Raw genomic sequence first — 25,574 nt, forward strand, 5'->3', positions numbered from 1 at the left:
GAAATTAGATCAAATCTAGTCATAATCAGTTTCTTGTATTTCATTCAAGGTAAATGTAGTAGATTGGCTTGAAAGCAGCATTGACGTTTTTTGTTGGCTAGCAAGCAAAACTTGATGTTACACATTGTTCACTTTTGGGAAAACGGGTCCAGCCACTTGGTAACTATCGTTAGTTCAAATAAAGCTGAATTGTGTACTAATATTACAAGTGCAACTGTAAACTATAAAGCATAAACCCACCATAATGATGTCCAGTTACGAATGACGTCCAGGCAGATGGGTTCTCGGTTGAACGTGGACGCTCATCCGACAGTCCTTGCTCTTTGAAATCCACGCCCATCGTGACGTGTGGCACCGTCCACCGGGCGAAATGGAGTAAAAAGAGTGAGTAAAATCAGAGGTTCCCATCGCTGGACGTGTATAGGAGGCTAGCATGGACGTTCGTCGGATCCATGTATGAACTCTGCGCTCCTCCCAACTTTGCCAGGTCTAATGTTTCCTTACCAAGCGACACCAGCGAGAGAATGCGGCTGCTTGCTTACACAAGTTTGTTCTGGTTTATGCTCAAGTCAGGTATGTTACCAACGGGATTTGTTAATTGCAATGCCGGGCGCGTCCCTTTCAGTTTTGGAACACAATAGCTAGCCTACCTAAATGATTTGTAATAACAGAGGATAAGAGTCTAATTTGAGTAGTAATAACGTGTTTATCAATGTACTAATTGTTTAATGATCTAACAATATTTGGAGAGGAAGAGAAGCTCGGGGTGGGTAATTGATGGCCTGTAGGCTACCATGCAGCGCAAGCAATGATACTTGGTTATTTGATAGGCCTAATGGTAAAACATTTGGGGATCATCCGTTGAAACCGTTATAATAGCAAACTCTTCGGTACTAGTCTGTGACATTTCCTATTGCGTCTTTACGCACCGTTTGGAACGGTTGATGTGGGAACGCAAACTATTTTTTTTACACCAGCGTTTGGATGTCAAGAGATTCAGACACGCTTGATTTCAGATTTAAACATTGTTCAAAAATGTTTCGTAAATAAGGGTAAGCTACCCGTAGATTGAACTTGGTACATATTGATGTGTACATTATGGTATATCCGGTTTTGTTATGTTTGGGAATAGATTATGCGTAGTTCAACATATGAATGTGTTTTGCTCACATAATACGGAGGGAGTTTAATGCTAATAGAACTCCGCTGTGCTACAAATAAAATGTTTCTCTCTGCCTGGCAATAATTTGTTTTTGATTTATCCCTGGAAGCTGGTTTGACTGAATTAGTGGAGAAATCCCCATGTACAGTGACATGGCATTTTGCCTACTCTCTGCACTTACTAACAGTTTAAGAAGTCTGTTTACCCAAGCAGAACTCCAGAAAATGTGACATTTGGATGGGGTATTGGCTACAGTTGCACACTGGATGATGGAGCAGTACACATTGTGCAGTCAACTTGTTCTCTTTACATTTTTCTTTGAGTCACTACTCAACTGTTGATATATTTAGTTGCTTGCTGTGTCATAGTTGGTAGGAAGTAAATAGTCAATTTTCAAGTTGAATAAGGTCTGACACGGCTTTCTTACACTCATGTGAAGAAAATTGTATTTGAATCTGCCATGTCCTAATATCTGTTTTGTCAGGGGAGCACACTTCAACATGCACAGTGCATCAGGTAAATGTTTTTTTTCCATATCTGCCGATATCAAGGTATATAGTTTTGGTGATTTACAACACATACTTTATGATTATATGACTTAACCACAGTAATTGCAGCTACAGTTAAGTAATTCAGGAATCTTGTCAACTCTAATAAGCCACTTGCACATTATCACCATTACCTATTCATCAATAAGATTGTCCCTTAATTTCTTCATCAGCTGTGAATCATATTATGAAAAGGTATTCCTACATGCATTTAAATAATATTAAGAGGTGTTTCAAAGTTAAGAAGTTTATAAAGAGGTATTCCAGACTTTCAAACTGATCTGGTATACAATAATAAAATCACATGAAATATTTCAACCAATGCACTAGAATTCACAACCAGGTCAAACTTCAATTTCTTGAAGCTTTGTAAAGTTAGTAAATTATTGAGCAATCTTCAATATTAGCCTATATCAACATATTATCAGAGGAACATATTTTAATTATTAGTGGAAATATTCTGTAAAATGCACCAAAGTGCTGGATTGGACTAGAGTTGCAGCAGTATAGAAAATAAGGCTAAGATCCACATCAGTACACTCTTAGAAAAAAAGGTGCTATCTAGAACCTAAAAGGGTTCTTTGGCTGTCCCCATAGGATAACCTTTTTGAAGAACCCCTTTTGTTTCCAGTTAGAACCCTTTTGGTTTCAGGGAGAACCCTATTGGGTTCCATGTAGAACCCTTTCCCCAGAGGGTTCTACCTGGAACCAAAAAGGGTTCTCCTATGGGGACAGCCGAATAACCCTTTTTTCTAAGAGAGAAGTAGAGTTTGGACATGTCAGCACATATATTTGTGAACTGTTTGATAGGCCATAATGGCATGGTATGATAAGACTATGTACAGTATATTTCATTGTCCATGGTGTTACAGGCTTTGGTTTTTCCACGTATGTTTTGAGGTTGGACTTTAGCACATATAGCTTGTTAGCACGTAGGGCACACCGATTAGTGTCACCTCTTTAGTCAGTTTGTGTTACACCGGTGCTGGCTTGTCCATGTCGTTAGTGGGAAGGTGTTTCACCTGTGCTGGCCCAGGTGCTATTTAAGAGTGGCTGGGCCAGTACTCCAGTTATCTTGATAGATGCGGAGGGTTCACCTTTAGTTGGCGCTCCTTATTTAGATTTCTAGACAAACAATCTGTTATCTGATTTTAGTTTTGCTTCACCTTTTTGGTTTTCTTCCTGTCTTTGTTTGCCTCTTCTTGGGAAAATTTAGTGGGTGCTCATGGTGGGTCTCTTTTAGCTTCCAGTTGTTGTTGCTAGTCAACTTTCAGTGGACACCCCCATGAGTGTCTTTCAGATCCCCTCCTAAACCCCCATTTGTTTCGTTTTGGTTGTTGGTTCACTGTCTTTGTTAATTATTCTGTTTGAGCTACATTTTTGGTTTTCTTACTGGGGAATGTAAAATGGGTATACCAGTGTCTCACATCCTACTTGTTTATTGTACATTGTAATTCATGCAGGTAAGTCAATTAAGAACAGATTTGGAATGACAACTTGTGTTCCTCCTGTATGTTGTAGGGCTGGCACTGCAGATCCAGTGTTATCAGTGTGAAGAGGTCACTCAAAATGACTGCTCCACACCTGAGTTCATCGTCAACTGCACTGTCAACGTGCAGGACATGTGCCAGAAGGAGGTATTAGTGATGGAAGACGGTAAGCCAAATGTGATATGAATTTACTTGACTTAAACCCTTCTACTCTGTGAGGAACATAAAATAGGTCTTCCTAGCTGAGAAAGCAGAGTTTTATGTGTTTTGGTTGTTTGTTCTTGCTGACTAATGTGTTGATCTTTCCGCAAGTTGCCTTCTTGAGATTGAGTACCTGGCTTGGGATCTAGGCCTTAATTTGTCTACTTCCATCAAACAATCCCACTTTGTCTCAGCCAAAGTGGCTGATGGTAGAATATTGGAGTTTCTATGAACATCGCCCAAAAGAGTAATCTATGAAGAAAATCCATCTGAGGAAAAGACCAACACTTCGTATTCAGAGGATGGTCATATTCAGCCATGCTCCCTCCTTACCCACCTCCGATTAGGTCTTGAGAAATGACAGGGTGTGCGGTGGCATCACTTGGCCTGGAGTGCTTTCTCAAGTCCCCTGGCTGGGATGATGATGATTGCTTGTCTCTGCTCTTTTGTGGAGCGCTTCAGCCAAACAAGCATGGACTACTTGAAGACTCCTGTGGTTGAGAAATTGCCTCTCCCCTGCGTAGATGGACTGTCATTAAGAATGTATAATGGGGCCACCAGGGTTGGGGTTGATTCCACTAATTCAATTCCCACTCCATTTAATTCAATTCAAATTCCAGGTCAGTCTCAGTTATTAAATTCCATTGTTAGGTAAATTCCAAGCATTCAATATTATCCCCAACAATTCCACAAATTTGAAATCAATTCCCTCAGGCTTTCAGGCTGATTATGTCACTGTTCAGACAGCCGAGCTATACTGGAAATATAGAAATACAAGTTGAAATGATTTAAAACGACTCCTGCAGTCAATTTTGATACCAAGTGCATTCATTCCATTAAAGCTGCAATATGTAACTTTTTGGGTGATCTGACCAAATTCACATAAATGTGAGTTATATTTCTGTCATTCTCATTGAAAGCAAGTCTAAGAAGGGTCGATCTGTTCTATGTGCGCTATTTCTAAGTTTCCTGTGTTTAGTTTTTGCGTCTTTTTTTACTTTCGATTTTGTACAACAGCTTCAAACGGCTGAAAAATACAGTATTTCTGGTTATTGGAAATATATTTCACAACGATTTAGATGGTACAATGATTCTCTGCACTATGTATCGCTTGTTTTGTCGCGAACTTAGAATTTTTGCGACCAGGAAGTAAGTGGCGGAAATTTTTTTAACTGGGAAATGTGCAAATATTGAATTCCATATATACATTTTATTTTCCCCAATTCAAACAGTCTAACTTCAAGTCCATAACTTGAAGATTATTGAAATTCGAATTTAATTCAACAAATTCTCCACTTCATGAGTGAATTCACGAATTGAATTGAAATGTCTAATTTAAATTGGAATTGACCCCCAAACCTGATGGCCACCCGTCATACAGTATGTTGGCAGCCATCTTACAATGGCTTGTAAATAATTCAGTGTAATCATACAAACACAATGGGATAGAATGGGAAATCAAGGCATAAACGTAAAATTGATTGATGCTGCCTGCCTCTGTCTGAATGGGCATATTGTTATTTGTGGTTCAACACAGAAGGCTCATATAGTGACATGTACGTATTATTTTTGAACAGTATACAACATTACTGAAAGATAATTTGATTGCCTACTTCAGGGTAATAATTCCTGACAACCATTCAGAGCTGTAGGCTACACGTTTATTGATGTGGTCTGTGAATTACTTTTGATATGGTAGATCTTGCTATGTATGTACTCCACATGCAGTAAAGGTAACATAACATATGAACATGTTAATGTACATGGTAAGCAGCAGTAACATCAATTACGACTGTTTCATATAAATGTTTTATGGCATACAGATCAGTGATATGCTTACAGTTAGAGCCCGCCTTAGCTGGTGTGTATACAGTATGTCACTTGTTCAGCTTGTCTATTCTAAGAGATCTGTTCATTCTGTTGTCACTTGTGAATATTAACTGGGAGAGGCAGTGTGCTAAGCGCTGCTTTGATGACAAGACAAATAAGTGTAATGATTCCCTTTCGATTTGGCTGAAAGACCATCTGAATACCAAGCAATAGCAGTGTATCACTTATGCTTTGAGGCTTTCCAGGTGGTACCGGTATCCGTAGATAAGACCGTAAGTACCGTGCCACCAGCCGAGCAGAAGAAAAAAAACATGTAACGGGGGTGCTCAGAAAGATTTGCTCCATTCAATATGTTTTCAATGAAAATGATAGCTAGTATGACTAAGATTGTTCCGTCAATAATCAGCTATAGGCTTACCTAAAAGGAGGCATTTTAGTTCAAAATACCTTATGTAAGAAAATCTTGTGTACATTTTGTTCTGGTCCTGTAATCCGCTCCAAGTAAAGAGTAATGCACAGAAGCGAAGGTCACCTTGTTGATATTTATGTATTTGGGGAAGCATACATCCTCTCTGTGCTCATACGATTTACTATGCACTCTATCCAACAGAGAATGTTGGACTGTTTGTGCCATTGTGAAATCGTAGACTCCTGGACAGAGCACGGACTAGCTTCTCAGCGGAAATATCCTGCCCTATTTTGCAGCTTATCTAAATTAGGCATTACTATTCATAATTTAATTTAATTTACTGGATCAGTCGGAAAGGAATTAGAATGCAGTTAGTCACGGGGTGTTAAGTCCACAGTTCACTTAAGTTGTAAAGCCTTGAAATTATGATTTAAGTTATCCCTGTGGTAATGTGAGCACAGTATTTTGTAATTTAGTCTGGTTGAGATTCGGAATCCTGTGTCCTTGTGAAGGTTGTCGATTTTAAAGTTGTTTCGGTATATTTGATTGTTCAACTAATTCGCTGGGGTTCTTTATTGTTTGAATAGAGTGCAAAGTCCTTTGATAATGCAAAGTCCTTTAAAGGGCGACTGCACTTCCTGATTTGGCCTTGTTTTTCATCAGTGCTCATTAAGAGTTGTCTTGGATGTGGTTTGGTGTGGGTTTTTCTAGTGTGTGTCTTTGCCATTCAATCTCAACAAACAAGGGCAGTAGTGAGTACAGCGAGCTAAGCTAGCTTTGCTATGGAGATAATTACGTTTTGAAGTTGAGGACTTTCCCCTCCTGACTCACCACCTCAAGATGGTCAGCTAATTCAGTTCTATGAAGGCTAAAGCATGCACTGATCTTGTTTCGCCAAGTTGACAGTAGCTGGCATAGCTTGGTGATAGCTGCATCTGGCTATCCTTTCTAGCTGATATCTCTGTCAAATCAGTTATAGCATTCATAAGACACTAATTCTACGAAAGTAGCTTGCAACTTAGTTTCAACGTCATGTAAATACATGTTACTGTGGAAACAATATCAACTGCAAATTGAATGCCCGCCCTTACCGAAAAAAACAGGCTTCTGGCAAACCGTTGTGGCAAACCTTTGGCCAGTTTGCGGTAACTTGTGAACTTTTTAGCAAACAATTCTGGGAATCATTGTTTGGTGCAAATGCAGTATGAATATGCAAATTAGATCAGGTTTTTGGTTACTGTGTGTTAACAACATTTCAATGTACCTACATAAATCAAATCACATAACTTTAAATGAACTTACAGTTGAAGTCGGAAGTTTACATACACCTTAGCCAAATACATTTAAACTCAGTTTTTCACAATTCCTGAAATGTAATCCTAGTAAAAATTCCCTGTCTTAGGTCAGTTAGGATCACCACTTTATTTTAAGAAAGTGAAATGTCAGAATAATAGTAGAGAATTATTTATTTCAGCATTGCCTTTAAAATTGTTTAACTTGGGTCAAATGTTTCGGGTTGGGTGAATTTTGGCCCATTCCTCCTGACAGAGCTGGTGTAACTGAGTCAGGTTTGTAGGCCTCCTTGCTCGCACACGCTTTTTCAGTTCTGCCCACAAATGTTCTATAGGATTGAGGTCAGGGCTTTGTGATGGCCACTCCAACACCTTAACTTTGTTGTCCTTAAGCCATTTTGCCACAACTTTGGATGTATGCTTGGGGTCATTGTCCATTTGGAAGACCCATTTGCGACCAAGCTTTAACTTCCTGACTGATGTCTTGAGATGTTGCTTCAATATATCCACATAATTTTCCTTCCTCATGATGCCATCTATTTTGTGAAGTGCACCAGTCCCTTCCTAGAGCAAAGCCACCCCCACAGCATGATGCTGCCACCCCCGTGCTTCACAGTTGGGATGGTGTTCTTCGGCTTGCAAGCCTTCCCCTTTTTCCTCCAAACATAACGATGGTCATTATGGCCAAAAATTATATTTTTGTTTCATCAGACCAGTGGACATTTCTCCAAAAAGTACGATCTATGTCCCTATGTGCAGTTGCAAACCGTAGTCCGGCTTTTTTATGGCGGTTTTGGAGCAGTGGCTTCTTCCTTGCTGAGCGGCCTTTCAGGTTATGTCGATATAGGACTCGTTTTACTGTTGATATAGATACTTTCATACCTGTTTCCTCCAGAATCTTCACCAGGTCCTTTGCTGTGGTTCTGGGATTGATTTGCATTTTTCCTACCAAAGTACGTTCATCTCTAGGAGACAGAACGCGTCTCCTTCCTGAGCGGTATGACTGCTGCGTGGTCCCATGGTGTTTATACTTGCGTACTATTGTTTGTACAGATGAACAAGGATGAACCAGACTTGTGGAGGTCTACAGCTTTTTTTCTGAGGTCTTGGCTGATTTCTTTTGATTTTCCCAGGATGTCAAGCAAAGAGGCACTGAGTTTGAAGGTAGGTTTAGAAATAAATCCACAGGTACACCTCCAATTGACTCAAATGATGTCAATTAGCCTATCAGAAGCTTCTAAAGCCATGACATCATTTTCTGGAATTTTCCAAGCTGTTTAAAGGCACATTCAACTTAGTGTATGTAAACGTCTGACCCTCTGGAATTGTGATACAGTGAATTATAAGTGAAATAATCTTTCTGTAAACAATTGTTGGAAAAGTTACTTGTGTCATGCACAAAGTAGATGTCCTAACCGACTTGCCAAAACTATAGTTAATGACTCCAACCTAAGTGTATGTAAACTTCCGACTTCAACTGTACACTACATGACCAAAAATATGTGGACACCTGCTCGTCGAACATCTCATTCCAAAATCATGGGCATTAATATGGGGTTACTGCTATAACGGCCCCCACTCTTCTGGGAAGTCTTTCCACTAGATGTTGGAACATTGCTGCGGGTACTTCCATTCAGCCGCGAGCTGTAGTGAGGTCGGGCACTGATGTTGGGCGATTAGGCCTGGCTTGCAGTTTGGTGGGGTTGAGGTCAGGGCTCTGTGCAGGCCAGTCAATTTCTCCCACACCGATTTCGACAAACCATTTCTGTATGGACCTCGCTTTGTGCACAGGGGCATTGTCATGCTGAAACGGAAAAAGGCCTTCCCCAAACTGTTGCCACAAGTTGGAAGCACAGAATCATCTAGAATGTCATTGTATGCTGTAGTGTTAAGATTTAATTTCACTGGAACTAAGGGGCCTAGCCCGAACCATGAAAAACAGCCCCAGACCATTATTCCTCTTCCACCAAACTTTACAGTTGGCACTATGCATTGGGGCAGGTAGTGTTCTCCTGGCATCCGCCAAACCCAAATTAGTCCGTTGGACTGTCAGCTGGTGAAGCGTTATTCATCCCTCCAGAGAGCACGTTTCCACTGCTCCAGAGTCCTATAGCGATGAGATTTACACCACTCCAGCCGACGCTTGGCATTGCGCATGGTGATCTTAGGCTTGTGTGCGGCTGCCTGGCCATGAAACCCATTTCATGAAGCTCCAGACGAACAGTTCTTGTGCTGACGTTGCTTCCAGAGGCAGTTTGGAACTCAGTAGTGAGTGTTGCAATCGAGGACAAACTATTTTTACGCAATTTGTGCTTCAGCACTCGGCGGTCCCGTTCTGTGAGCTTGTGTGACCTACCACTTCACGGCTGAGCCGTTGTTGCTCATTGACGTTTCCACAATAACAGCCCTTTCAGTTGACCTGGGCAACTCTAGCCAGGCCGAAATTTGACGAACTGACTTGTTGGAATGACTGTGCCACATTGAATGTCATTGAGCTCTTCAGTAAGGCCATTCTACTGCCGATTTCTAACTATGGAGATTGCATGGCTGTGTTCTATTTTATACACCTGCCAGCAACGGGTGTGGCTGAAATAGCCAAATCCACTCATTTGAAAGCGTGTCTACATACTTTTATATAATATGCCATTTAGCAGACGCTTTTATCCAAAGCGACTTAGTCATGTGCGCATACATTTTTACGTATGGGTGGTCCTGGGGATCGAACCCACTACCCTGGCGTTACAAGCGCCATGCTCTACCAATTGACCACCTTGTCAATTACACACACATGGTTCTTATCCCCTCATCAGTCCATGTATAAGTGTTCCCTCTGCACCCTTGTCCTTGTGGGTGATTGTTTATTGTGAGAGTAGTGTAGCTCGGAGCTACTTGTGCCTTGTATTGCCGGGGTAGATGGTTTGCCCTGTGCCTGTTTTCTGTTGTCGCTATCCAGCGCAATTGTGTACGACGGAATAAACTCTGTATTCGGTGATATACCCTCCTGCGCCTGACTCCTTCTATCACACTCATCACAACTAATAAAATAAAATAAATGCCTTAGTTGATAAGTGGCAAATCCTCTCAAGCTCTGTCAGGTTGGATGGGGAGCGTCGCTGCACATCTATTTTCAGGTCTCTCCAGAGATGTTTGATCGAGTTCAAGTCTGGGCTCTGGCTGGGCCAATCAAGGACATTTGGAGATTTGTCCCGAAGCCACTCCTGTGTTGTCTTGGCTGTGTGCTTAGGGTCGTTGTCCTGTTGGAAGGTAAACCTTCGCCCCAGTCTGAGGTCCTGAGTGCTCTGGAGCAGGTTTTCTTCAAGGATCTCTCTGTACTTTGCTCCGTTCATCGTTCCCTCGATCATGACTAGTCTCCCAGTCCACTGAAAAACATCCCCATAGCATGATGCTGCCACCACCCTGCTTCACCATAGGGATAGTGCCAGGTTTCATGCAGACGTAATGCTTGGCATTCAGGGGAGTCAGCTTTAATATTGCAGATTGTAGCTTCCGTCAATGTAATTGTCTGCATAATTTCCAATCCCACATAGAGTGTGTGTGTGTTGATATACACTGCTCAAAAAAATAAAGGGAACACTTAAACAACACAGCCTAGATCTGAATGAATGAAATAATCTTATTAAATACTTTTTTCTTTACATAGTTGAATGTGCTGACAACAAAATAACACAAAAATTATCAATGGAAATCAAATTGATCAACCCATGGAGGTCTGGATTTGGAGTCACCCTCAAAATTAAAGTGGAAAGCCACACTACAGGCTGATCCAACTTTGATGTAATGTCCTTAAAACAAGTCAAAATGAGGCTCAGTAGTGTGTGTGTGGCCTCCACGTGCCTGTATGACCTCCCTACAACGCCTGGGCATGCTCCTGATGAGGTGGCGGATGGTCTCCTGAGGGATCTCCTCCCAGACCTGGACTAAAGCATCCGCCAACTCCTGGACAGTCTGTGGTGTAACGTGGCGTTGGTGGATGGAGCGAGACATGATGTCCCAGATGTGCTCAATTGGATTCAGGTCTGGGGAACGGGCGGGCCAGTCCATAGCATCAATGCCTTCCTCTTGCAGGAACTGCTGACACACTCCAGCCACATGAGGTCTAGCATTGTCTTGCATTAGGAGGAACCCAGGGCCAACCGCACCAGCATATGGTCTCACAAGGGGTCTGAGGATCTCATCTCGGTACCTAATGGCAGTCAGGCTACCTCTGGCGAGCACATGGAGGGCTGTGCAGGCCCCCAAAGAAATGCCACCCCACACCATGACTGACCCACCGCCAAACCGGTCATGCTGGAGGATGTTGCAGGCAGCAGAATGTTCTCCACGGCGTCTCCAGACTCTTTCACGTATGTCACATGTGCTCAGTGTGAACCTGCTTTCATCTGTGTGAAGAGCACAGGGCGCCAGTGGCGAATTTGCCAATCTTGGTGTTCTCTGGCAAATGCCAAACGTCCTGCACGGTGTTGGGCTGTAAGCACAACCCTTACCTGTGGATGTCGGGCCCTCATACCACCCTCATGGAGTCTGTTTCTGACCGTTTGAGCAGACACCTGCACATTTGTGGCCTGCTGGAGGTCATTTTGCAGGGCTCTGGCAGTGCTCCTCCTTCTCCTCCTTGCACAAAGGCGGAGGTAGAGGTCCTGCTGCTGGGTTGTTGCCCTCCTATGGCCTCCACGTCTCCTGATGTACTGGCCTGTCTCCTGGTAGCGCCTCCATGCTCTGGACACTACGCTGACAGACACAGCAAACCTTCTTGCCACAGCTTGCATTGATGTGCCATCCTGGATGAGCTGCACTACCTGAGCCACTTGTGTGGGTTGTAGACTCCGTCTCATGCTACCACTAGAGTGAAAGCACCGCCAGCATTCAAAAGTGACCAAAACATCAGCCAGGAAGCATAGGAACTGAGAAGTGGTCTGTGGTCACCACCTGCAGAACCACTTCTTTATTGGGTGTGTCTTGCTAATTGCCTATAATTTCCACCTGTTGTCTATTCCATTTGCACAACAGCATGTGCAATTTATTGTCAATCAGTGTTGCTTCCTAAGTGGACAGCTTGATTTCACAGAAGTGTGATTGACTTGGAGTTACATTGTGTTGTTTAAGTGTTCCCTTTATTTTTTTGAGCAGTGTAGTACCAGTCAAAAGTTTTTGAACACTTACTCATTCAAGGGTTTTTCTTTATTTTTACTATTTTCTACATTGTAGAATAATAGTGAAGACAACAAAACTATGAAATAACACATATGGAATCATGTAGTAACCAAAAAAGTGTTAAACAAATCAAAATATTTTATATTTGAGATTCTTCAAAAAGCCACCCCTTTGCCTTGATGACAGCTTTGCACACTCTTGGCATTCTCAAAAACAGCTTCACCTGGAATGCCTTTCCAACAGTCTTGAAGGAGTTCCCACATATGCTGAGCACTTGTTGGCTGCTTTTCCTTCACTCTGCCATCCGACTCATCCCAAACCATCTCAATTTGGTTGAGGTCGGGAGATTGTGGAGGCCAGGTCATCTGATGCAGCACTCCATCACTATCCTTCTTGGTAAAATAGCCATTACACAGCCTGAAGGTGTGTTGGGTTATTGTCCTGTTGAAAAACAAATGATAGTCCCACTAAGCCCAAACCAGATGGGATGGTGTATCGCTGCAGAATGCTGTGGTAGCCATGCTGGATAAGTGTGCCTTGAATTCTAAATAAATCACAGATCGTGTCACCAGCAAAGCACCACCACACCATAACACCACCTCCTCCATGCTTTACGTTGGGAACTACACATGCGGTTATCATCCGTTCACCCCCATCGCGTCTCACAAAGACATGGCGGTTGGAACCAAAAATCTCCAATTTGGACTCCAGACCAAAGGACACATTTCCACCTGTCTAATGTATATTGCTCAGTCAAGGATTTTTCTTAATTTTCACTATTTTCTACATTGTAGAATTGTAGTGAAGACATCAAAACTATGAAATAATACATATGGAATCATGAATAAAATAAAGTGTTAAACAAATCAACATATATTTGAGTTTCTTCAAAGAAGCCACCCTTTGCCTTGATGACAACTTTGCACACTCTAACCCTACCACCCCTCCCATAATTGGAGTAAACTAATGAACAACAACACTTAGGCTTCTACTTCCAGCTTATACATACTATATACATTTAACGGACACGATCTAATTTACAGCAGTTCAATTTTGTTTGTTTTTAGTTCTGTCCTTCCTCTACCCTCAACCTCTCCCTCTCACATTGTATGATTTTTAAGTAATTAATTTGCATTTTATTGCATGACATAAGTATTTGATACATCAGAAAAGCAGAACTTAATATTTGGTACAGAAACCTTTGTTTGCAATTACAGAGATCATACGTTTCCTGTAGGTCTTGACCAGGTTTGCACACACTGCAGCAGGGATTTTGGCCCACTCCTCCATACAGACCTTCTCCAGATCCTTCAGGTTTCGGGGCTGTCGCTGGGCAATACGGACTTTCAGCTCCCTCCAAAGATGTGCTATTGGGTTCAGGTCTGGAGACTGGCTAGGCCACTCCAGGACCTTGAGATGCTTCTTTTGGAGCCACTCCTTAGTTGCCCTGGCTGTGTCTTTCGGGTCGTTGTCATGCTGGAAGACCCAGCCATGACCCATCTTCAATGCTCTTACTGAGGGAAGGAGGTTGTTGGCCAAGATCTCGTGATACATGGCCCCATCCATCCTCCCCTCAATACGGTGCAGTCGTCCTGTCCCCTTTGCAGAAAAGCATCCCCAAAGAATGATGTTTCCTCCTCCATGCTTCATGGTTGGGATGGTGTTCTTGGGGTTGTACTCATCCTTCTTCCTCCAAACACGGCGAGTGGAGTTTAGACCAAAAAGCTCTATTTTTGTCTCATCAGACCACATGACCTTCTCCCATTCCTCCTCTGGATCATCCGGATGGTCATTGGCAAACTTCAGACGGGACATGCGCTGGCTTGAGCAGCGGGACCTTGCGTGCGCTGCAGGATTTTAATCCATGACGGCATAGTGTGTTACTAATGGTTTTCTTTGAGACTGTGGTCCCAGCTCTCTTCAGGTCATTGACCAGGTCCTGCCGTGTAGTTCTGGGCTGATCCCTCACCTTCCTCATGATCATTGATGCCCCATGAGGTGAGATCTTGCATGGAGCCCCAGACCGAGGGTGATTGACCGTCATCTTGAACTTCTTCCATTTTCTAATAATTGCACCAACAGTTGTTGCCTTCTCACCAAGTTGCTTGCCTATTGTCCTGTAGCCCATCCCAGCCTTGTGCAGGTCTACAATTTTATCCCTGATGTCCTTACACAGCTCTCTGGTCTTGGCCATTGTGGAGAGGTTGGAGTCTGTTTGATTGAGTGTGTGGACAGGTGTCTTTTATACAGGTAACGAGTTCAAACAGGTGCAGTTAATACAGGTAATGAGTGGAGAACAGGAGGGCTTCTTAAAGAAAAACTAACAGGTCTGTGAGAGCCGGAATTCTTACTGGTTGGTAGGTGATCAAATACTTATGTCATGCAATAAAATGCAAATTAATTACTTAAAAATCATACAATGTGATTTTCTGGATTTTTGTTTTAGATTCCGTCTCTCACAGTTGAAGTGTACCTATGATAAAAATTACAGACCTCTACATGCTTTGTAAGTAGGAAAACCTGCAAAATCGGCAGTGTATCAAATACTTGTTCTCCCCACTGTGTATATATATATATCATTCTATTGGTAGCAAAAATGTTGTATAATAATTTAAATTGAAAAATTATAGGTTTTGAATCTGGCGTCGTTTTGCGTATCAGTTCATAAACCATGTGCCATGGAATCGGTACATCGCAAATCTCTTCCCAACTATATGGCACAGCTGTCAATTTGTTGGTCCTTAAATGTAACTGGTATATGTTTTTATTTATCACAATATTCATTAACCAATTTTGGTCTTTAATGCAGGGCTGACAGACAAGTTCCTTACTTTTCCCCCTTCCACTTGCGTCTTCCATTTTTGCGGTAATGCTGCAATTAGTTGGTTGTAATTTGGGGTATAATTATAATTTTTGGTATAATCTTTGTATAATTAAAATATACATTTTTTAATACATTATTGAAAAATGTTTTATCAGTTAGTATATTTTGATTTTAACCACAATATGTGTTGTATTATTTGTTCTCTTTTCTGGTGGATTAAACTGAAATTGCATCCAACTTTTTCTATGGCTTGTTTTAAAAATAACGATATTTTGGAGGTTATTTCGTTTTCAAATAACTGAAAGTGAGCAGTTGTACTCTGAATAAAGGGAAAAGGGCCATTCTTGAACATGGGTTGAGACATTCTTACTAATATGCTAGAGAACCAGTTTGGATTTAAGTATAACTTTTGCATGACTGACGCCTTTAGTGAGGTCTAATGCTTAAATATTTAATCATTTCTGCCCTCCGAATTCATATTCATTATATAAATAGTCCCTTTTAATTTTGTCTGTCTTGCCATTCCAAATAAAATTGAATCTTTTTTGCTCATATAATTTAAAAAAAACTGGTCACTAGATGTAGGCAAGACCATAAGCAAATAGGTAAACTGGGATATGACTAAGGAGTTAATCAGGATGATTTATTTTACATAAATAGACAGGTATTTTCCTTTCCATGGTAGCAAGATCTTATCGATTTTTGTTAACTTTCTATAAAAATGTATTAGAGTGAGATCATTTCTTTCGGGATATGTATACCGAGTATGTCCACATCGCCATCAGACCATTTTATTGGTAAACTACACGGTAATATAAAAGTTGTATTTTTTAGTGATCCAATATGTAATATAGTACACTTGGTTTCATCAGACCAGGGAATCTGGTTTCTCATGGTCTGAGAGTCCTTTAGGTACCTTTTTGGCAAACTCCAAGCGGGTTGTCATGTGCCTTTTACTGAGGAGTAGCTTCCCTCTGGCCACTCTACCATAAAGGCCTGATTTGGTGGAGTGCTGCAGAGATGGTTGTCCTTCTGGAAGATTTTCCCATCTCCACAGAGGAACTCTGGAGCTCTGTCAGTGACCATCGTGTTCTTGGTCACCTCCCTGACCAAGGCCCTTCTCCCCCGATTGATCAGTTTGGCTGGGCGGCCAGCTTGACGAAGAGTCTTGGTGGTTCCAAACTTCTTCCATTAAAGAATGATTGAGGCCACTGTGTTCTTGGGGACCTTCAATGCTGCAGAAATGTTTTGGTACTCTTCCCCAGATCTGTGCCTCGACACAATCCTGTCTCTGCGCTCTAAAGACAATTCCTTTAACTTCATGGATTTGTTTTTGCACTGTCAACTGTGGGACCTTTTATATACAGTGGAGAAAAAAAGTATTTAGTCAGCCACCAATTGTGCAAGTTCTCCCACTTAAAAAGATGAGAGAGGCCTGTAATTTTCATCATAGGTACACGTCAACTATGACAGACAAAATGAGGGAAAAAAATCCAGAAAATCACATTGTAGGATTTTTAATGAATTTATTAGCAAATTATGGTGGAAAATAAGTATTTGGTCAATAACAAAAGTTTCTCAATACTTTGTTATATACCCTTTGTTGGCAATGACACAGGTCAAACGTTTTCTGTAAGTCTTCACAAGGTTTTCACACACTGTTGCTGGTATTTTGGCCCATTCCTCCATGCAGATCTCCTCTAGAGCAGTGATGTTTTGGGGCTGTCGCTGGGCAACACGGACTTTCAACTCCCTCCAAAGATTTTCTATGGGGTTGAGATCTGGAGACTGGCTAGACCACTCCAGGACCTTGAAATGCTTCTTACAAAGCCACTCCTTCGTTGCCCGGGAAGTGTGTTTGGGATCATTGTCATGCTGAAAGACCCAGCCACGTTTCATCTTCAATGCCCTTGCTGATGGAAGGAGGTTTTCACTCAAAACCTCACAATACATGGCCCCATTCATTCTTTCCTTTACACGGATCAGTCGTCCTGGTCCCTTTGCAGAAAAACAGCCCCAAAGCATGATGTTTCCACCCCCATGCTTCACAGTAGGTATGGTGTTCTTTGGATGCAACTCAGCATTCTTTGTCCTCCAAACACGACGAGTTGAGTTTTTACCAAAAAGTTCTATTTTGGTTTCATCTGACCATATGACATTCTCCCAATCCTCTTCTGGATCATCCAAATGCACTCTAGCAAACTTCAGATGGGCCTGGACATGTACTGGCTTAAGCAGGGGGACACATCTGGCACTGCAGGATTTGAGTCCCCGGCGGCGTAGTGTGTTACTGATGGTAGGCTTTGTTACTTTGGTCCCAGCTCTCTTCAGGTCATTCACTAGGTACCCCCGTGTGGTTCTGGGATTTTTGCTCACCGTTCTTGTGATCATTTTGACCCCACGGGGTGAGATCTTGCGTGGAGCCCCAGATCGAGGGAGATTATCAGTGGTCTTGTATGTCTTCCATTTCCTAATAATTGCTCCCACAGTTGATTTCTTCAAACCAAGCTGCTTACCTATTGCAGATTCAGTCTTCCCAGCCTGGTGCAGGTCTACAATTTTGTTTCTGGTGTCCTTTGACATCTCTTTGGTCTTGGCCATAGTGGAGTTTGGAGTGTGACTGTTTGAGGTTGTGGACAGGTGTCTTTTATACTGATAACAAGTTCAAACAGGTGCCATTAATACAGGTAACGAGTGGAGAACAGAGGAGCCTCTTAAAGAAGAAGTTACAGGTCTGTGAGAGCCAGAAATCTTGTTAGTTTGTAGGTGACCAAATACTTATTTTCCACCATAATTTGAAAATAAATTCATTAAAAATCCTACAATGTGATTTTCTGGATTTTTATTTCTCAATTTGTCTGTCATAGTTGACGTGTACCTATGATGAAAATTACATGCCTCTCTCATATTTTTAAGTGGGAGAACTTGCACAATTGGTGGCTGACTAAATACTTTTTTTCCCCACTGTAGATAGGTGTGTGCCTTTCCAAATCATGTCCAATCAATTGAATTTACCACAGGTGGACTCCAATCAAGTTGTAGAAACATCAAGGATGATCAATGGAAACAGGATGAACCTGAGCTCAATTTCGAGTCTCATAGCAAAGGCTGTGAATACTGATGTAAATAAGATTTCATTTAAATTTTAATACATTTGCTTACATTTCTAAACCTGTTTTTGCTTTGTCATTATGGAGTATTGTGTGTAGATTGAGGATTTTTTATTTAATACATTTTAGAATAAGGCTGTAACGTAATAAAATGTGAAAAAAGTCAAGGGGTCTGAATACTTCCCGAATGCACTGTTATTTCACAAGATAAGATTTCATAAGACAGGATTGATTATTAAAATGTATTTATTTGATTAACCAAACAGTCCAAACATCAGACTAAAGCCTAAGCTGAACTTGCTGTGCATGCTCAGATTGCAATCGGAGAAAAACAAAACATGCGTGCGTGTGACACTATCTTTAGTGGTATTAACACAGATCTGCCTATCAGACAGTGCCAGAGCTAATCAATAGATATTCACATTAACTGACACACTTCAGCTATCTTAGGTGACAGCGCACACACACATCATGCTGTTTTGTCATAAAATAATGGTCTACATTTGGGTTGAGTTAAAACATTATTACTCAGAGAATAAGTGTAAAATATTACATTTGAAGGTTCCCTCTACTAAGGACATGTACGAATGACTCATTACTTAAGTAATAACTGTATGTCATTCATAAAGCACTTTTCACAATCCACAAAATGTAACATTTGTATTTAAAATAAATTGTTGTGATAGAATGAAAGCGTATCAGAACGTCCTTCAGTAGTTGAACTAAAGGCAAACGAGCCACATACAGGACTGTAGGCAAAAAGTGGGCACAAATGCATAAAAAAACTAAAAGTCAATGTAAGAGCTATAAATAGTGTGTTTTGATCTATTAATTCACAGGAACACATCAGCCGGAGGGCTGTGCTTCCTCCGGTCACTTCTCACACTACATGCAAGAGCAGATACTTATCCACTATTGTTCAGTGGAAAAAAGACGTTCTCTCAACAGTCTTACTGCAGGGGATTCTGTTCCTGGCAACTGATACACCATGGTCTGTAGAAATTCCCATGCTGGGGCACAAAGTCTGGGAAAGTTTATTTATCAAACACATAGGACTTGATGCACACATCCAGTTCCCCAAGCAATGTACCTTGCTCCAATGCCGGTCCACTATTGACTGTAAACACCTGTGAGCAGTCCCCAAGAGCTAACACAAATGGGTAGGGTCTGGTCACCTCCGCCTGGCGCAGGTACTCAACCATGTTGGTCCCAACCTGTTAGAGAAATTATTAGAATATGAGGACTTGTGCAAAGCATGGAGGCACACTGACAATGCCATCACACACAATTTATTTTGTATATTTTATAGCCATTTACATCAATCAACACCCAATCCCGGTTTGATGCCTACATCTTCCATTCATTTGGGGCTGGAGCTCATAGGTTCATTTTCACAACACTAACCACGTCTCCATCCAACCATTTCATGCGGGTGAATTACCTGACGCATGAAAAAAGTTATGACCAGGCTGATGGAAACCTGAAATGACAGTACAATTGTATAAATGCCTACAGACAATTTGTTCGTTCAACATGGTGGGATCTTTTTGTGTCATTAACATTAAATATGCGAGAAATGGCAGAAACACCTTTTTATGCACAAATATTGACATAACTATCATATCGAAGTAAACTCAGTCACGCGATATGTTGTGTGCTCCTCCCCCTACGACTTGGGAAAGCATACATTTTATTAGGCTAAAGATTAAATAAGTTAATGAATTTCACAGGTTGGTCAACGTGCAAAGTAATGTGCTTGAGGCTCCTTTACAATAAATATTGAGGGTCTTATTTTGGTGACATGATGATCGATGCTTGGCCAAGACAAGAGAAGAATGGGAGAAACTCCTCAAATACAGGTGTGCCAAGCTTGTAGCGTCATACCCAAGAAGAATTGAGGCTGTAATCGCTGCCAAAGTTGCTTCAACAAAGTGCTGAGTAAAGGGTCTGAATATTTCAGTTTCTTTAATATACATTTGCAAAAATTAATAAAAACCTGTTTTTGCTTTGTCATTGTGTAGATTGATGAGGGGGAGAAAAACAAACAATTTAATCCATTTTAGACTAAGGCTGTAACGTAACAAATGTACTTTCTGAATGTACTGTATGGTAACTTAGCTAGCAAAGTTAGCTAATGAGTGAAACCGTGTCTGAGACAGTACAGAAGAAGTGTCAGACTTAGCTAAAGTACCAGTCAAAAGTTTGAACACACCTACTCATTCAAGGGTTTTCTTTGTACTATGTTCTACATTGTAGAATAATAGTGAAGACATAAAAACTATGAAATAACACACATGGAATCATGTAGTAACCAAAAATGTGTAAAGAAAATCTAAATATATGTTCTATTTTAGATTCTTCAAATAGCCACCCTTTGCCTTGACAGCTTGGCACACTATTGGTATTCTCTCAACCAGCTTCATGAGGTAGTCACCTGGAATGCATTTAAATTAACAGGTGTGCCTTCTTAAAGTTAATTTGTGGAATTTATTTCCTTCTTAATGTGTTTGAGCCAATAAGTTGTGTTGTGACAAGGTATACAGAAGATTGCCCTATTTGGTAAAAAAGTCCATATTATGGTAAGAACAGCTCAAATAAGCAAAGAGAAACGATCATTACTTTAAGACATGAAGGTAAGTCAATCTGTAGAATGTCAAGAACTTTGAAAGTTTCTTCAAGTGCAGTCGCAAAAATCATCAAGCACTATGATGAAACTGGCTCTCATGAGGACCACCACAGGAACGGAAGACCCAGAGTTACCTCTGCTGCAGAGGATAAGTTAATTAGTTACCAGGCTTAGAAATTGCAGCTCAAATAAATGCTTCAGAGTTCAAGTAACAGACACATCTCAACATCAACTCTTCAGAGTCGAATTGCTGCAAAGAAACCACTACTAAAGGACACCAATAATAATAAGAGACATGCTTGGGTCAAGAAACACGCGCAATGGACATTAGACCGGTGGAAATCTGTCCTTTGGTCTGGAGTCCAAATTGGAGATTTTTTGTTGCAACCGCCCTGTGATTGTGAGACGCGGTGTGGGTGAACGGATAATCCCCGCATGTGTAATTCCCACCGTAAAAGCATGGAGGAGGTGTTATGGTGTGGAGGTGCTTTGCTAGTGACACTGTTTGCGAATTCAAGGCACACTTAACCAGCATGACTACCACAGCATTCTGCAGCGATATGCCATCCCATCTGGTTTGGGCTTAGTGGGACTATCATTTGTTTTTCAACAGGACAATGACCCAACACACCTCCAGGCTGCGTAAGGGCTATTTTACCAAGAAGGAGAGTGATGGAGTGCTGCATCAGATGACCTGGCCTCCACAATCCCCCGACCTCAACCAAATTGAGATGGTTTGAGATGAGTCGGACGGCAGAGTGAAGGAAAAGCAGCCAACAAGTGCTCAGCATATGTGGGAACTCCTTCAAGACTGTTGGACAAGCATTCCAGGTGAAGCTAGTTGAGAGAATGCCAAGAGTGTGCAAAACTGTCATCAAGGCAAAGGGTGGCTAATTTTGAAGAAACTCAAATATAAAATACACTTTTTTGGGTTTGGTTACTAAATGATTCCATATGTGTTATTTCATAGTTTTGATGTCTTCACCACTATTCTACAATGTAGAAAATAGTACAAATAAAGAAAAACCCTTGACTGGTGCTGTAGTTAGCTAACTAACTTTAGCTAGCTACTGTTACAGACAATGACAAACGTCAACAAAAACCATACATTTAGTTATTTTCCATGACAACATTTGTATGCTAGCGTCGCGAGCATGGTCTTTTGAAAAAATACATGCAGGGGTTGACATTAAGCTGTTTATCCACTTGTCCTTCAGCCAATGAGGGGACTGAAAATGTTTGATGCAAGAAAACACTTAACAAAATAAAATGCATTATTATTCCCATACCATTATTACAGAGAATCAGACAAATTATGGTACTCTCTGCCTATTGCCTACTTAGCTTCTTCAAGACTGTCTCAAAATACAATACTTCCCCTTTAAGACATAAAAAAATCTCTTTACCTGACTCACTCTTCAAAGATAGCTAGAAATGCACAAATTCTGAGCTTTTGTAGGAAGCAAACCCCCCCCCCCCCCCCCCCCCATTGTTGACTAGAAATTAGCTATAACTTGGCTAATAACTCACTAACTAGCAAAGAATATGAACAAATGTGCACACATGGCTACATGTAGTTCTCACTTTGCAATGTTACGAATATGGAAAAAAGCTGCTCTTGAATTTCTTTTCAGGGTCCAGAGTAACGCTCTGGTCCTTCATTTTTATTTGAGACGACTGTACAAACATAGCGATTCATTGACAGATCAGACAGCAGATCTCTTTTGTTTCTTGGGACCTAGAACTAGCATCTCTGTTTTGTCAGTTTTAAAAGTAAAACATTTGCCACCATCCACTTCCTTATGTCTGAAACACAGGCTTCCAGAGTAGGCAATTTTGGGACTTCTCCATGTTTCATCGAAATATACAGTGGGGAAAAAAAGTATTTAGTAAGCCAACAATTGTGCAAGTTCTCCCACTAAAAAGATGAGAGAGGCCTGTAATTTTCATCATAGGTACACGTCAACTATGACAGACAAAATGAGAATTTTTTTCTCCAGAAAATCACATTGTAGGATTTTTTTTGAATTTATTTGCAAATTATGGTGGAAAATAAGTATTTGGTCAATAACAAAAGTTTCTCAATACTTTGTTATATACCCTTTGTTGGCAATGACACAGGTCAAACGTTTTCTGTAAGTCTTCACAAGGTTTTCACACACTGTTGCTGGTATTTTGGCCCATTCCTCCATGCAGATCTCCTCTAGAGCAGTGATGTTTTGGGGCTGTCGCTGACTTTCAACTCCCTCCAAAGATTTTCTATGGGGTTGAGATCTGGAGACTGGCTAGGCCACTCCAGGACCTTGAAATGCTTCTTACGAAGCCACTCATTCGTTGTCCGGGCGGTGTGTTTGGGATCATTGTCATGCTGAAAGATCCAGCCACGTTTCATCTTCAATGCCCTTGCTGATGGAAGGAGGTTTTCACTCAAAATCTCACGATACATGGCCCCATTCATTCTTTCCTTTACACGGATCAGTCGTCCTAGTCCCTTTGCAGAAAAACAGCCCCAAAGCATGATGTTTCCACCCCCATGCTTCACAGTAGGTATGGTGTTCTTTGGATGCAACTCAGCATTCTTTGTCCTCCAAACACGACGAGTTGAGTTTTTACCAAAAAGTTATATTTTGGTTTCATCTGACCATATGACATTCTCCCAATCCTTTTCTGGATCATCCAAATGCACTCTAGCAAACTTCAGACGGGCCTGGACATGTACTGGCTTAAGCAGGGGGACACGTCTGGCACTGCAGGATTTGAGTCCCTGGCGGCCTAGTGTGTTACTGATGGTAGGCTTTGTTACTTTGGTCCCAGCTCTCTGCAGGTCATTCACTAGGTCCCCCCGTGTGGTTCTGGGATTTTTGCTCACCGTTCTTGTGATCATTTTGACCCCACGGGGTGAGATCTTGCGTGGAGCCCCAGATCGAGGGAGATTATCAGTGATCTTGTATGTCTTCCATTTCCTAATAATTGCTCCCACAGTTGATTTCTTCAAACCAAGCTGCTTACCTATTGCAGATTCAGTCTTCCCAGCCTGGTGCAGGTCTACAATTTTGTTTCTGGTGTCCTTTGACAGCTCTTTGGTCTTGGCCATAGTGGAGTTTGGAGTGTGACTGTTTGAGGTTGTGGACAGGTGTATTTTATACTGATAACAAGTTCAAACAGGTGGCATTAATACAGGTAACGAGTGGAGGACAGAGGAGCCTCTTAAAGAAGAAGTTACAGGTCTGTGAGAGCCAGAAATCTTGCTTGTTTGTAGGTGACCAAATACTTATTTTCCACCATAATTTGCAAATAAATTCATTAAAAATCCTACATGTGATTTTCTGGATTTTTTTTTCTCAATTTGTCTGTCATAGTTGACGTGTACCTATGATGAAAATTACAGGTCTCTCATATTTTTAAGTGGGAGAACTTGCACAATTGGTGGCTGACTAAATACTTTTTTTCCCCACTGTATGGTGTTTAGTGCTCGTGCACATAGTTACATAACCCTATCTCCCCCAGTAAAACTAATCCTGTGCGAATACGGCTTAAGCCCCATTTTGGTCTGAAGTAATTTCCTATTTCATGTTTACTCGGTCAATGCCCAGAAAATATACTTTCTAATGTTAAGAATCATCTGTTATCATTGGGTTGTCTTTCAGGCAAAATAATTATTCTCCTTAACTGGAAGGAACGTAAGCCAACTTGCTATTCTGTTGACCATTGGCTTGAGGACTACTTAAACCTCTTATAATGGAACATGCAGCCTGCCTGCTCAAGGACTTTGGTAGAGGTTTAGACACTGGGACTCTGTACACAAGTTCTTGAAAGTATGAATCCTCTAACCTCTACTTGAATATCTGCCAATTCAAAAATTGTATGAAATGAAAACCTAATGTATTTTACTTTTATATGATGCACTACCCCTTCCCCCGCCCTCCCTTCCCCTTTTTTATGTTCTGTATGTACTGACATTCTTGTTTTGTTTCTATGTTGAAAAACCAAACAAATTGTTAACAGTAACATTTATAGTTTCCACAGGGTATTTTATATTCATCTTCCTAAATATTTATGACATATTAGTTGTATGAAATTGCATGTTGGATGATTGAAGTAAACATGCTGGTTAGTAAGTCAAATATCAAATTTTCTGCACATTAATGTGTTCCCTAAATGTGGTAGGCCTATGGGTTTCGGGACCTATTGGTTCCATCGTAACAATCAAGCTCAACTAAAATATTTGAAATTATCTTAAGTATTTGAACCCAGCTCTGGGGTCATGAAGGACATGAAAATAACAATGGAAGTTGGAGATGAACAGGACACCAATAATGTGGGCCACCAATGCGTTTCAACCATTCCATTGGTTGTGTGCTCTCCTTACTTATGTTCATGATACATACTAAGCTTACTGAATCATGTCTTATCAGTCTATCCTTATCACCCCCTCATTCCAGGCTTCTATGTGATAATATGTCTGGCTACACAAGACTAACCAAACTCAAAGTGACACTGACACATCTTCCATGGACATGTGACTGTCCTAATATGGACACTATACTTATAGGATGTGAACCTGCAAAACTCTGAAGATCTGAAGATGGTTGTTCTCCACTCAAGGCTTAATAGCCAGCTATTTTCCCAGAGGGTGAGCATCTGTCTTCAGGTCTCAGAGCGATGACGAGGTAACTGCAGTAGGCAGTGCTCATCAGTGAAGTTTACTATTTCAATACCTGCCTAAACCTTTGTAAAAATCCCCTAATTACATTAATGAATTATTTATTTGAAAGTTTGAGTTGGCTACTGTGCTTGTTGTATATTCAGCCCTTATTGCTTTTTGTAGACTTAGATCTTTGCAGCCTTGTCCATCGTGTATGAATTACAATTGGCCGATCAATGTGTGGTTGGGTTGTGAAGTGTCTGGC

General features: G+C 41.1%; 1 protein-coding gene across 1 annotated transcript in view; it reads left to right on the forward strand.

The window, feature by feature from the left end:
- Positions 1–524: 524 nt before the first annotated feature.
- The window catches only part of LOC311129315 (ly6/PLAUR domain-containing protein 1-like), a gene marked incomplete at both ends in the record, with an annotated part of 37,923 nt that continues 12,873 nt past the window's right edge, over positions 525–25,574 (forward strand). Inside the window, 2 exons of the mRNA XM_084161595.1 lie at positions 525–573; positions 3,232–3,366. Of these exons, the coding sequence (XP_084017721.1) occupies positions 525–573; positions 3,232–3,366 (184 nt within the window). The remainder of the gene's footprint in view (positions 574–3,231; positions 3,367–25,574) is intronic.

This window comes from Coregonus lavaretus, assembly GCF_964263955.1.
Source record: "Coregonus lavaretus genome assembly, chromosome: 5".
Lineage (NCBI taxonomy): Eukaryota > Metazoa > Chordata > Actinopteri > Salmoniformes > Salmonidae > Coregonus > Coregonus lavaretus.